The 14,413-nt window shown below is 48.0% G+C and overlaps 1 protein-coding gene across 1 annotated transcript in view; it reads right to left on the bottom strand.

The window, feature by feature from the left end:
• cadm1a (cell adhesion molecule 1a) overlaps positions 1 to 13,664 on the bottom strand; it is a gene marked incomplete at its 5' end in the record, with an annotated part of 107,515 nt that extends 93,851 nt beyond the window's left edge. The window contains one exon of the mRNA XM_068744569.1: positions 13,643 to 13,664. Within this exon, the coding sequence (XP_068600670.1) occupies positions 13,643 to 13,664 (22 nt within the window). The remainder of the gene's footprint in view (positions 1 to 13,642) is intronic.
• Positions 13,665 to 14,413: the final 749 nt, after the last annotated feature.

The raw sequence follows: 14,413 nt of genomic DNA, 5'->3' as shown, positions 1-14,413 counted from the left end.
CATGGACGAGGTCCCCCTCACTTTTGACATCCCCATGGGCCGAAGTGTTGCAGAGAAAGGGCAAAAAAGTGTGAATATCGTTACAACTGGTCATGAGAGATCACACTTCACAGTGGTGCTGGCATGTTGTGGAGACGGATCAAAACTGCCACCGATGGTCATTTTCAAACGAAAAACCATGCCAAAAATCCAATCCTCCTCAGTTGAAGTCGCCGTGAACGCGAAAGGGTGGATTGATCAAGAAATGATAAACTTGTGGCTTACAAAGTGCTACAATAAGCGACCGGATGGCTTCTTTAGAGCACGCAAAGCTCTGCTTGTGATGGATAGCATGAGAGCGCACATCACACCACAGTTAAAAAATAAATTAAAAGTTTTCAACTCCATACCTGCCATCATCCCTGGAGGCTTAACCAAAATACTCACGCCACTTGATATCTCCGTGAATAGGAGCTTTAAGTCAGTTTTGTGTAACCTGTGGGAGCAGTGGATGACGGATGGAGAGCACAGCTTCACGGCAACCGGGAGAATGCGCCATGCAACTTTCCTGGAAGTCATTGAATGGATCGACAAAGCATGGGCTTCAGTGACAACCGCAACCATCCTGTCGGGATTCAGAAAGGCTGGAATAATTGGAACTGCAACTGACGACGAGTCTGATGTAAGCGACGTAGAAGAGGAAGCGGCGTCTTGTCTACCTGCCGAGTTGGGGGAGTTGTTCAAAAGTGACACCGAGGATGAAGATTTCCTTGGATTTCGTGATTCGGAGTAAAACCTGATATTTTGGTAAACGTGTTAGCATGTTCTTTGTGCTATATGTTGTTTGGTGTTGGATTTTATCAAATAAATTTTCCCCAAAAATGCGACTTATCCTCCAGTGCGACCTATATATGTTTTTTTCTTCTTAATTATGCATTTTTTGGCTGGTGCGACCTACAATCCGGAGCGACGTATAATCCAAAAAATACGGTACATGATGACAACAAAGTAGTCATTTTACCAGACTAGAGTTTGTTTCTATTTCTCAATGTGGTCCGATAATAATCGGTAGCATGTTTTTTGTTTTACAAAAACAAACTTTTACAACGTAGAGTTTTTTTTATTTTTATGAATATGTATTTTTATTCGAGTTATAAAAATGCTTTAAAGGAGACATATTCTACTCTTTTTCCACAAGTTAACGCAGTTCCCAGACATGAAATATCTGTGCCAGTATTTGGTCCAAATAGCAAACAGATGCTGCAGGACAGCGTCCCTCATTTCTGTCTCAAGCAGATGCTGCAGGACAGCGTCCCTCATTCCTGTCTCAAACAGATGCTGCAGGACAGCGTCCCTCGTTTCTGTCTCAAACAGATGCTGCAGGACAGCGTCCCTCATTCCTGTCTCAAACAGATGCTGCAGGACAGCGTCCTTCATTTCTGTCTCAAACTGATGCTGCAGGACAGCGTCCCTCATTTCTGTCTCAAACAGATGCTGCAGGACAGCGTCCCTCATTTCTGTCTCAAAGAGATGCTGCAGGACAGCGTCCCTCATTTCTGTCTCAAACAGATGCTGCAGGACAGCGTCCCTCATTTCTGTCTCAAAGAGATGCTGCAGGACAGCGTCCCTCATTTCTGTCTCAAACAGATGCTGCAGGACAGCGTCCCTCGTTTCTGTCTCAAACAGATGCTGCAGGACAGCGTCCCTCGTTTCTGTCTCAAACAGATGCTGCAGGACAGCGTCCCTCATTTCTGTCTCAAACAGATGCTGCAGGACAGCGTCCCTCATTCCTGTCTCAAACAGATGCTGCAGGACAGCGTCCCTCATTTCTGTCTCAAACAGATGCTGCAGGACAGCGTCCCTCATTTCTGTCTCAAACAGATGCTGCAGGACAGCGTCCCTCATTTCTGTCTCAAAGAGATGCTGCAGGACAGCGTCCCTCATTTCTGTCTCAAACTGATGCTGCAGGACAGCGTCCCTCATTTCTGTCTCAAACAGATGCTGCAGGACAGCGTCCCTCATTCCTGTCTCAGATGCTGCAGGACAGCGTCCCTCGTTTCTGTCTCAAACAGATGCTGCAGGACAGCGTCCCTCGTTTCTGTCTCAAACAGATGCTGCAGGACAGCGTCCCTCGTTTCTGTCTCAAACAGATGCTGCAGGACAGCGTCCCTCATGTCTGTCTCAAACAGATGCTGCAGGACAGCGTCCCTCATTACTGTCTCACACAGATGCTGCAGGACAGCGTCCCTCATTCCTGTCTCAAACAGATCCTGCAGGACAGCGTCCCTCATTTCTGTCTCAAAGAGATGCTGCAGGACAGCGTCCCTCATTTCTGTCTCAAACTGATGCTGCAGGACAGCGTCCCTCATTTCTGTCTCAAACAGATGCTGCAGGACAGCGTCCCTCATTTCTGTCTCAAAGAGATGCTGCAGGACAGCGTCCCTCATTTCTGTCTCAAACTGATGCTGCAGGACAGCGTCCCTCATTTCTGTCTCAAACAGATGCTGCAGGACAGCGTCCCTCATTCCTGTCTCAGATGCTGCAGGACAGCGTCCCTCATTTCTGTCTCAAACAGATGCTGCAGGACAGCGTCCCTCGTTTCTGTCTCAAACAGATGCTGCAGGACAGCGTCCCTCGTTTCTGTCTCAAACAGATGCTGCAGGACAGCGTCCCTCGTTTCTGTCTCAAACAGATGCTGCAGGACAGCGTCCCTCATTTCTGTCTCAGATGCTGCAGGACAGCGTCCCTCATTCCTGTCTCAAACTGATGCTGCAGGACAGCGTCCCTCATTACTGTCTCACACAGATGCTGCAGGACAGCGTCCCTCATTCCTGTCTCAAACAGATCCTGCAGGACAGCGTCCCTCATTTCTGTCTCAAAGAGATGCTGCAGGACAGCGTCCCTCATTTCTGTCTCAAACTGATGCTGCAGGACAGCGTCCCTCATTTCTGTCTCAAACAGATGCTGCAGGACAGCGTCCCTCATTTCTGTCTCAAAGAGATGCTGCAGGACAGCGTCCCTCATTTCTGTCTCAAACTGATGCTGCAGGACAGCGTCCCTCATTTCTGTCTCAAACAGATGCTGCAGGACAGCGTCCCTCATTCCTGTCTCAGATGCTGCAGGACAGCGTCCCTCATTTCTGTCTCAAACAGATGCTGCAGGACAGCGTCCCTCGTTTCTGTCTCAAACAGATGCTGCAGGACAGCGTCCCTCGTTTCTGTCTCAAACAGATGCTGCAGGACAGCGTCCCTCGTTTCTGTCTCAAACAGATGCTGCAGGACAGCGTCCCTCATTTCTGTCTCAGATGCTGCAGGACAGCGTCCCTCATTCCTGTCTCAAACTGATGCTGCAGGACAGCGTCCCTCATTCCTGTCTCAGATGCTGCAGGACAGTTTATATAGCGCCAGATCACAACATAAAGTCATCTGATTCATATGGAATAAACACTGATACATATAGAACTAGAAAGACAGTCAGAGACTGCAGACTCCGCCTCCAATAGACTATTGGATCTTGTGAGACAGTAAACAGGGCTTCCGGATCAGAGGGGCCAAACCTGCTCTAGCTTGCTGCTCCGGAACGTACTACAAGACTCCTTCTGGACTCTTTTTCCCATCATGCCATTCGTGTCCCTCCCTCTTAAAGTGGCAGTTTACAGCAGAGGCACAATTCCAGATGTAAAAATAATTCTAGAATCTGGATCCTTCGGCGAGTGTAATGAACTCTGATATATATGGAATAAACACTCATATATATGGAATGAATCCTGATACATATGGAATGAACTCTGATATGGAATGGAGGTCATGTGGTGACAGGCCCAAAGTCTGCAGTTTGCACAAGGCCCTAAAATGGCTGTCAACTGCGTTGCCTGTCGACATCAACACAGTTGCGGCGTACCGCCCGACTCCTCGCTGGACGACCACTGCTGAAATGATGCAGCTTCATTTCCCGCAGGCAGCTGCTCTGACCTGGCTTGTTTCTGGTCCAAACTTCCAGCCAGAGAGTTTGTGGTCCACATTTTAGGTCCGTGATGTCTTTTTATGTGACAGTAATGGTTAAGTTAAGCTGAGTCCCTCAGCCTTGATGAGATGCTTTGAGCTGCATTAACATAACAGAGGCAATGCAATAAAGAGACGGAACCTTTTCCTGATTGTTGTTCCTTTATGTTTTGTTCTGATGAAAATGAAGCTGCAAAAGGAAAAAAAAGAAAAGGTGGAATACACACTTGACAAGATTAGCTTTACAAACTAACCTCTGTCTTTTTTTAATTTCAGGTAGAAGCTATTGCCACGGATAGTACAAAATGAAAACAAATTGTAAAAGTATTTTCATAATAGTGAGAAGCACTATTCTAGCATATGGTTGATGTCTTTGCAAAGTTTTGTAAGATGGAGAAAAAATATTTTTCAATTATGCCCTGGATCAAATGCCGGGGGCATTAAAAAAATGTAGTCCTTGGATATTTTACAAAGGTCTGTCAGAAAGTGTTTGATTTAGGAAACTTCTCCTCAGTGAAAAATGTTTGATGTGAGCAGGTGGTAAAAGAGGGAGACTTATTTCATACAGAGAGACAGACACATCTCTGGCAGGTCAACCAACATGCTGTAAATAAAGCATTCGCGGTGGGGACTAGCGGGGGCTAGTGGGGACCGTGCATTAGCGTTAAATAAGATACCTGAAAGACTGGCCAACTTTTATTCACACCCGGTTGGCTTTAAGACGTTTTCTTACAAGCATCTTAACACCGTTATTATAAGTGGAAATTACTAAATGCACTAAATCTTTACGAGTCTCACATTACCACAAGGGCTTGTATAAACATCACGAGTGCTCTGAGTGATGGAGCAGCAGGAAGTGTTTCACAATCCAGGAAGGAGTCACCTGGTGAGCAGCAACAACAGAAATAACTCGGCTGAAAAGGCATTTCGACACCACCAGCTTTAGGTTTCTGCCTTTCCTCAACAATATTGGTTTTCTTTCTTTGAATTAAGGATGTGAAAGGAGACAAAAAAAAAGAGGCAATAGTGGCAAAAAATGAATCCTTTATATCTGTCGGACAACTGAACAGATGGCTGCCCGCAGTCTTGGGCTCTATTCAAGGTTTCTGCCTGTTAAAGAGAAGCTTTTCCTTGCTTCCGTCTCCAAAGTGCTTGCTCTTATGGGACAAGGTGAGTTCTAGTTGGGGGCGGCAGTGGCTCAGTTGGTTGGGACTTGGGTTGGGAGCCGTGGGGGGTCACGAGTTCAAGTCGTGGCCCAGACAAAGATATGGAGTGTGGACGGGTGGCTGGAGAGGGGCCAGCCTACCGCCGGGGCACTGCCAAGGTGCCCTTGATCAATGTATCTAGCCCCCGCCCAACCAACAGCTCCCGGTGCGTTGACGACAGTGGTACGTTCACCCTATGCGCTCTCCATGAATGCATGTGTGTGTGTGTGGTGTGGATTGATTACAGGGGCTCACTACAGGGAGTAAATGTAATTCCATTGTGTGTGTTTGTACTGAGTACTTTCGCATGAATAATGACACAAGAATAAAGATTTAGATTTAGATCTCCGCTGTTACACCTGTAAAGTGCAGTGGTTGTCACGGGGGCTGGGCCGAACTGGACGCTCTGAACAGGCACGACACAGGATGCAGGTTTGGCTGGCTTAATAGCCCACGAAGGAGCAATGAGCTCAGGGGGAAGACTCGATGAATCCAGCCGGAGTCCCGAGACGAGCTGGGAGGGCGTCGGCAGGGAGGCACCGCAGAACTGCAGAGGAGACGACACCGGAACAGGCTGGGACGTGGAGCCAGGGAGACGACGAACACGTGGAGCCAGGAACTCTGGGAGACGCTGTCGATCCGGCAACGCGTGGGACAAGAGACGGAGTCTTTATTGGGGCAGGTGAGGAGATGAGGCTGCTCGAGCTCAGCCCCGCCCCCTGCTCCAGCTCGGACATAGAGAGAGAGACATTAGGAGGAACAGAATCCTGACATTGGTAGCTTCCTGCTATGATCCCACGCTATAGAAATAAAAAAGAAGGAAAGGATCGGACCTTCCCTGCTATTTCACTAAGAACGTTTGCATCACTGATAAACAGAAGACCGAGAAGTCAAATTCAAAAGGGATTTATTTCCTGTGTGGATGAGAGGGGCTACAAGAGGCTGTATGTAGCAAGAGGACAACATGAAACCAAAAGCACCCTGAGATTACAACAGCCTTACGCTGATGACGAGTCAGACAAAGAGCAGCTTCACAGTCGCAGTCGGACCGAGCTGCTTGCTGCCTGAATGCTGGGCTTGCGTCGCCGCCAGACAGCTGGAGGCAGCTGAGAAAAGGTCAGGACCACTTCAGACAGAGGGATCCCTCTCGGGGAGGATCCAAAGGAGGTGTCCAGACCACCACTGTTCAGACAGCAGCTCAAAGATTTGACACAGAATTCGTGGGAGACGATTCCGGCGGCGCTTAGGGTCGGTGGCCTGAAGCCTCACATGGCAGCAGCCAATCACAAGAAAGGAAGAGGCTCAAGGGAATGAGAATATAAGACAAGAGACAAGAAGTATCTTATTAAGGAATAACATTTTAGATGGCTCAATAGAAGTGATGAAGATATATGGTACCTGTGTGTGTGCTGCAAAATAATTTATACTGAGGGAAGAGCACCGGACAGAGCTGCTCATAAACGTGTGTTCTGTTATTGATGTTTTGTTGTTTTTGCTCCCATTGAATATGTTTATGAGCTTTACTGAGCAGTGAATGGTTTCCTGCAGCCCCAGTGGGCGGCACATCGCCATGCATCATACGGCAGCCGCATTGCATTTAGTCATTAGCTGAAAATAAACAGCTGCAACTTTCTGCGATTCATAATCCTGAGTGGAGTGAATTAATGCAGACAACAACGGGCCATTAAAGAACTGATTGAATGTTCTCACATTGATGTGACCTTGAATCTGTGGAAACTTAAAGCCTTTGTTTCAGCATTGATAGTTTAAATTTTTCCCCCATCAAATATAAGCAAGCAAACGCCATATGAATAAAAACATGACATCATATTCACACCCCCAAAATAATTAAACGTATAGGAGTCAGCATATAGGAGTCAGTATATAGTTGAGTCAGCATATAGCTGAGTCATCACATAGGAGTCAGCATATAGGAGTCAGCATATAGGAGTCAGCATATAGCGGAGTCATCATATAGCGGAGTCATCATATAGCGGAGTCAGTATATAGTTGAGTCATCATATAGGAGTCAGCATATAGGAGTCAGCATATAGTGGAGTCAGCATATAGCTGAGTCATATAGGAGTCAGCATATAGGAGTCAGCATATATGAGTCACCATATAGGAGTCAGCGTTTAGGAGTCACCACATAGGAGTCAGCGTTTAGGAGTCAGCATATAGGAGTCAGCATATAGGAGTCAGCATATAGGAGCCAGCATATAGGAGTCAGCATATAGGAGCCAGCATATAGGAGCCAGCATATAGGAGTCAGCATATAGGAGTCACCATATAGGAGTCAGCATATAGGAGTCAGCACATAGGAGTCAGCACATAGGAGTCAACATATAGGAGTCAGCCTATAGGAGTCAGCACATAGGAGTCAGCGTATAGGAGTCAGCATATAGGAGTCACCGTATGAGTCAGCATATAGGAGTCAGCATATAGGAGCCAGCATATAGGAGTCAACATATAGGAGACAGCACATAGGAGTCAGCATATAGGAGTCAGCATATAGGAGTCAGCACATAGGAGTCAGCACATAGGAGTCAACATATAGGAGTCAGCATATAGGAGTCAGCACATAGGAGTCAACATATAGGAGTCAGCCTATAGGAGTCAACATATAGGAGTCAGCACATAGGAGTCAGCATATAGCTGAGTCATCCATCCCATCCTGCCCCCCCCCCCCCCCGACTAGGCCCTCCTCTTCGCTCAGAGGAGACAGGAGGGACGTACTGTGCCGAATTCAAATAAAGAAATCAAGAAGTAAACAGAGGAGCGGCAAGGGAGGGTAGGGGGGGGGGGGGGCAGGATGGGATGCCCCTGCTAGCTGGTGCTGCTAATGATGAGGAAAATGGAGGGTCATGTGGGAGCCATGGCTGGATGGAAGGAGAGTGAGCTGCTGTAGATCGCTTGAGTGTGTGTGTGTGTGTGTTGGGGGGGGGGGGGGGGGGGCAGATGAGTGTGTCTGCATCCTGTGATTTCTATCCGCAGGCTCAAGTCGTGTGTTTATATTACATGTTGATGCTACATGTCTTTGCTTGTAGGAGTCAAACCAGGTTACCAGGTGTGTGTGTGTGTGTGTGTGCGCCCACACACACACACACACACACACACACACACAGTACGGGGGGGGGGGGGCAGTCAAGTGATTAATGCAGCTGTGTCCTGGGCACACTCATTTGGAAATATATTTCATGGAAGAAAGACAAAGCAGGAGAACGGATTGAAGAGGAAGATGAGGAGGTAGAGGGAGGAGAGGGGAGAAAGGGAGGGAGAGGGACGAGAGGGAGGAGAAGGAGGAGCGGGAGGAGAGGGAGGTAGAGGGAGGAGAGGGATGTAGAGAGAGGAGAGGGAGGAGAGGGAGGTAGAGGGAGGAGAGGGAGGTAGAGGAAGGTAGAGGGAGGAGGGAGGTAGAGGGAGGAGAGGGAGGTAGAAGGAGAAGAGCGAGGAGAGGGAGAAGAGCGAGGAGAGGGAGGAAAGGGAGGAGAGGACCACTGTTGAGAAGACGTTTGGCAGCCGGGGAAGGTCAGTGATGGAGAGGAAGCTGCCGTGTTGCTCTGCCGAAGCGCATCCTACGAAACATTTATTGAGACGGCGTTCGGCCTCTCTCCCTAAATGGGTACCTCCCAACGGTTCGGCCTCTCTCCCTAAATGGGTACCTCCCAACGGTCCGGCCTCTCTCCCTAAATGGGTACCTCCCAACGGTCCGGCCTCTCTCCCTAAATGGGTACCTCCCAACGGTTCGGCCTCTCTCCCTAAATGGGTACCTCCCAACGGTTCGGCCTCTCTCCCTAAATGGGTACCTCCCAACGGTTCGGCCTCTCTCCCTAAATGGGTACCTCCCAACGGTCCGGCCTCTCTCCCTAAATGGGTACCTCCCAACGGTTCGGCCTCTCTCCCTAAATGGGTACCTCCCAACGGTCCGGCCTCTCTCCCTAAATGGGTACCTCCCAACGGTTCGGCCTCTCTCCCTAAATGGGTACCTCCCAACGGTTCGGCCTCTCTCCCTAAATGGGTACCTCCCAACGGTCCGGCCTCTCTCCCTAAATGGGTACCACCCAACGGTTCGGCCTCTCTCCATAAATGGGTACCTCCCAACGGTCCGGCCTCTCTCCCTAAATGGGTACCTCCCAACGGGGCCACAGAGTGAACCAGACAGCATGGCCGGCGCCAACGCCACTAGAAACAGGCTGCGTCAAAGCCCTCGAAAGACCCAACAGCAAAACCTTTCGCATCATCACATGTCTGGACTTTGCAGCGAGAGCACAGCACCCATACAATGATGGTGCTGTGCTGACTTTAGCCTGCCTCGACTCAACTCTTCATCCTCACCAACATGCCGCACTGCCAGGAATCTCACATCACAACCTCTCTGGAATCTCTTCATCATTCTCTCTTGATTTGTTTTTCCATCACGTAACATTTTCCTCATTGTGAATTCAGGAATCTGGTAAATAAAAATAAACCAATCAAGGTGTCTTTAGGCGTCATTTCCAGGAAGCACGGCAAAACTCTTATCCGGTGTTGTTGCTGCTGCTCTTAAAATCAATAAAATCTTCATTGAATGCACTTCAAAATCCGTTTGGCACGTCTTTCCCTTCATTCTCACTTCGTAAAGATGAAACGAACTGCTTTATATTTGTCAGGCTGTCTGAGTGTCTGCTGCCTTCTGATTGGCTGATGAGGTAGCTGTGCAGCCAGTCATTGCACCGTGTGATGATTTCGTCTCCGGCTCTTCTCCCGTGTTGTGTTTTCATTATCGACGTGATTATGGTCGTGTCTGTGCGTTTTCCTGATCAGTGACGGGTCCAAAGAAAACGATGGCGGTGAGTGATTGGACACGCCAGTACGAGCGGAGTACAGTCGAATCTCGGTTCTCGGTTTTTGTTTAAATGTCCCATATTATGAAAAACTCACTTCCCCATGTTTCTACACTATTCTGGTGATTTTGGGTCCTGATCAACCCAAAAAAGCCAAAAAAAAACATATTATGTGTCTTTTTAATTTATTATTATTTTGCATCAATTGAGTAATTTAATATTAGTTCTATTGGTACAGTAGTCCCTCATTTTCCGCGGGGGTTACATTCCAAAAACAACCCGCAATAAGTGAAATCCGCAATGTAGTGATCTTTATTTTTTTATTATTATACATGTACATAAATGTTTTAAGGCTGTAAAACCCCTCACCACACACTTTATACACGTTTAACAGTCAGGCATTAATCTAAATAGATTGTTTCAGTATTATAGAATGAAACCAAAGATCAAAACCTTTTCAGAACTAAACATTTGTTTGAGAAATATAAATATATAGTACGTACAGTAAACGTTTTCCTGTTAATAATGTTAAGGCGTGCAGGTCGAGGAAAGAGCCGCTTGGAGTGCAGAAGAACAAATATTCTACTCGTGCTGTCTTTAGCCTCTCATGCTGCTTTATTGGATAGCTTAGCACAGCGGAACGGCAGCGGCTACATGTATCAACAGGAAGAAACAAAACCTGTTGAACCCGGGGAGAACCCACGCAGACACGGGGAGAACCCTGAGAGAACACACGCAGACACGGGGAGAACCCTGAGAGAACACACGCAGACACGGGGAGAACCCAGAGAGAACCCACTCAGACACGGGGAGAACCCACTCAGACACGGGGAGAATCCACACAGACACGGGGAGAACCCGGAGAGAACCCACACAGACACGGGGAGAACCCGGAGAGAACCCACACAGACACGGGGAGAACCCAGAGAGAACCCACACAGACACGGGGAGAACCCACTCAGACACGGGGAGAATCCACACAGACACGGGGAGAACCCGGAGAGAACCCACACAGACACGGGGAGAACCCGGAGAGAACCCACACAGACACGGGGAGAACCCAGAGAGAACCCACACAGACACGGGGAGAACCCACACAGACACGGGGAGAACCCAGAGAGAACCCACGCAGACACGGGGAGAACATGCAAACTCCTCACAGAATGGCCACAAGTCGGAGACGAACCTGCGACCCCCCCTGACATCGCACCGCGCCCCCCTAGGGGGGCGTGCCCCACCGTTTGAGAACCACTGCTCTGACTTTTTTCACAGCATGTCGCTTTCTCATTTCCTACCTTTGTTCCATCTTCTTCCTCCCGTATGTGGCATTCGTTACTTCCTTCATCTGACGCAGGAGCGTAAATTCAAGCAGAAGGACGCGGCGCCTGCATTTACTCAAACGCTGCAATGGCGGTACGACATTTCTGTCGTGTGCATTAGTTTACAAGTCTTTTTTTAGTCTGGATTAAATTAGTGTCTCGCAAACTAAACTGTGACCTCAACCAGCTTTATCTCCAGGAGTTATTTCACTACTTCAGAGCTGGAATAAGATTCAGAATTCATCCGGAGGATCGATGAGACAACGGGAGTGTGTTCAATCAGCGAGCAGCATCCTCAGCTCACATCGTCCCTCTAAGCATCTCAAGTATTGACGAATGTTGATGGAAACGCATTCGCCCTGGGACTATTGGCGCTGAGATGGCAAAACACATATCCTGTTTGGGAAAGGTTCCTGCTGAACGCGTGATGGAGATTCAGTAGTTTGGGAAAGTGAACCTGTGTTATGAAGCCAAAGCACACAGGATGACAAGCAAACACTGCTGGCGTGTGATTGATTTAGACATTAATCTGAGCAGTACAAAGTGTGTGTGTGTGCGTGTGTGCACGCTTAAATGGAATCTCTCCGTGCACATATGGATAAAACTCCTTGTGTTGTGCTGCCTCCCTCATCCCACCTCCATGCTCCCGTGTCTTCCATTCTACGAGCCACTCGTGCAAGAAAACAGATGTCTGGACTAAAATCTGAAACTATAGGATGACACATATTATGTTGCACTTATTAATTGCCTTAGTAATTTATTGTAATTTATGTAATCTATTGTCATTCATTGTCATTTTGCATCAGTGGTGTAATTTATTTTAGATTTATTGTTAGTTTGCATCGGTGGCGTAAAATCATTTTATTTTTATTTTTCTCATGTTACTTTGCATCAATTGAGTTATTGAATATTGGTTTTATTTTTATTTGTATTGTTATTTGTGGATGATTTATGTACGAAGGACTTTCAACGGAAACAAGACCGCAAGGGCCAATCACTGGCAAACGGCTAAAGGCTAAAGGCTAAAGGCTAAGAGAGCAATATTTTGCTTTTCTGCTCCATCAATCCAACGCAATGAAATAGAACAGGAACACAGATTTGAGATCAGCCTGAACGCTGAGAGCTTATTAGACTGTCCCAATTTGAGTGAGTCAATTCCTCACATTGTTTCTTTTACCTTTGACACAGTTTAGAAGAGATGAAACAGTGTCTTACTGCCGTGGATAAAATAAAGTCAGTCACATTCAAGTCGGATGAGAGGATGATTGCGATTGGCAGCGCACGTCAGGTCGGGTTTGTGTTGCTGCCTTTCTGGCAGTCGGCTCCAGAGACCTTCGCTGCTTGGTGGCGGCGCAGTTTCCTGACCGGGAACCGGCCGGTGAAGGACTGGGCTCCGTCCCACCGACCCCAGAGGGAGGAGCCCTTTCCCTTCGATTCTAATTCATGTACATACTGTATAAATAACTGCCATTGCTAATTGGATTAAAAAGCTAAGTGGATAAGATGCAGGGGTGAGGAGGACTGCAGGCAGCATTTACAGATTAGATTTTCAAAGTAAGGGTATCCATAGGGGTGACGTAATGCAATGTTATCATCATAAAAGTAAAGCAATGTTATTCAAATTCTTAAAATGCAGCTGTGAAACGTATTCGAATTTCATTATTTTTATTTTCAAATGACATTTTAGTTTCCAGAATTGTATCTTTTAATTCCCATGACGTCGTGTTCCGGTCATGCAAACGCAGGAAACACCTTTGCCCCGCTTCAATTGCCTTGGAATTTCATCAGGACATCAGAGTCCCTCTGCCTTTGTCTTTTTAAACAGAATAGGCCATTTTCTCCCTCACTGGTTAATGAAGCTTCCATTGTTACGGTGCTGTTCACGACACGCAACACTTCCTGCACAGATGTTTCAGTGTGCGATTGGAAGAGCAAATGGAAACGGGCTCGCTCCGTCTCTTCTGTGTTATTGATACTGTGGGAATGTGTTTCTGACCACATTAATGCCCCCAATCAGCAACAACACGCGTGCTGCCTTTGTGTAGCCATAGAAACGCTGTCCAGAGGGTGAGCGTCCAATCAGAGGAAGCAAAAACGGGAAACTGAGCGGCTCTGTGTTGCAACATGAACTCTCCAGATCATTGAGTTTGATCGGAGATCTGTCTGTTTAATAGCAGCAAACATGTCGATAATATAGCTAACGTCCCTTAGCATACTGCTAACACGAGACGTTGAAACAGAAGTGTCTGGATGAAGAAGATGCTGAAAGGACGGAGCATGGTGAGGAGGAGGAGGAGACACGTGGGAAGGCTTACCTGGGTACTGTGCAGCTCCTGCATGGAGGGGGAGGGGAAGACAAAACAGAAACGGAGGTTAGCATTCAAAGCCACAATGAACGTTTATTGCCCCATAGAGGTGCATGCACGTAAAATACAGGAGGACAAGCGAGAACGCGAAGCAAAATTACCCACGCTGCTCTGTCCTTCAAAAGGAGAACCAGGAAAAGACCACAGTCGGTTCAAGGCGCGGACAGTCGTTGCAGTTTTAAGCTTTAAGTTTAAGTTAAGATTTTAACTCAAAGGCAAATTCATTACAAATCAGCTTTGATCAGAGTCTCTATTTTTCTGCCCAATAGCCGAGCGTGGAGAGGATGACTCCTCCCCTTAATACCGTTCATCGATATCTGGCGAGTTTCATGCCACTCGTCTGCAGAATAACAAAGATCCTCTGAATCGGCTTTTAAACAAGCAGCATGTCCAATAAGCTCTCGACCGCGGCGCCCGATGACGGATGCAGAACGCCTCGACCGCGGCGCCCGATGACGGATGCAGAACGCCTCGACCGCGGCGCCCGATGACGGATGCAGAACGCCTCGACTGCGGCGCACGATGACGGATGCAGAACGCCTCGAGTGCGGCGCCCGATGACGGATGCAGAACGCCTCGAGTGCGGCGCCCGATGACGGATGCAGAACGCCTCGAGTGCGGCGCCCGATGACGGATGCAGAACGCCTCGACCGCGGCGCCCGATGACGGATGCAGAACGCCTCGACTGCGGCGCCCGATGACGGATGCAGAACGCCTCGA

This window comes from Brachionichthys hirsutus, chromosome 10 (genome assembly GCF_040956055.1).
Source record: "Brachionichthys hirsutus isolate HB-005 chromosome 10, CSIRO-AGI_Bhir_v1, whole genome shotgun sequence".
NCBI classification, from domain to species: Eukaryota; Metazoa; Chordata; class Actinopteri; order Lophiiformes; family Brachionichthyidae; genus Brachionichthys; species Brachionichthys hirsutus.
The sequence above is the reverse complement of the archived record's forward strand: the minus strand, read 5'-3'. Positions and strand labels throughout refer to the sequence as shown.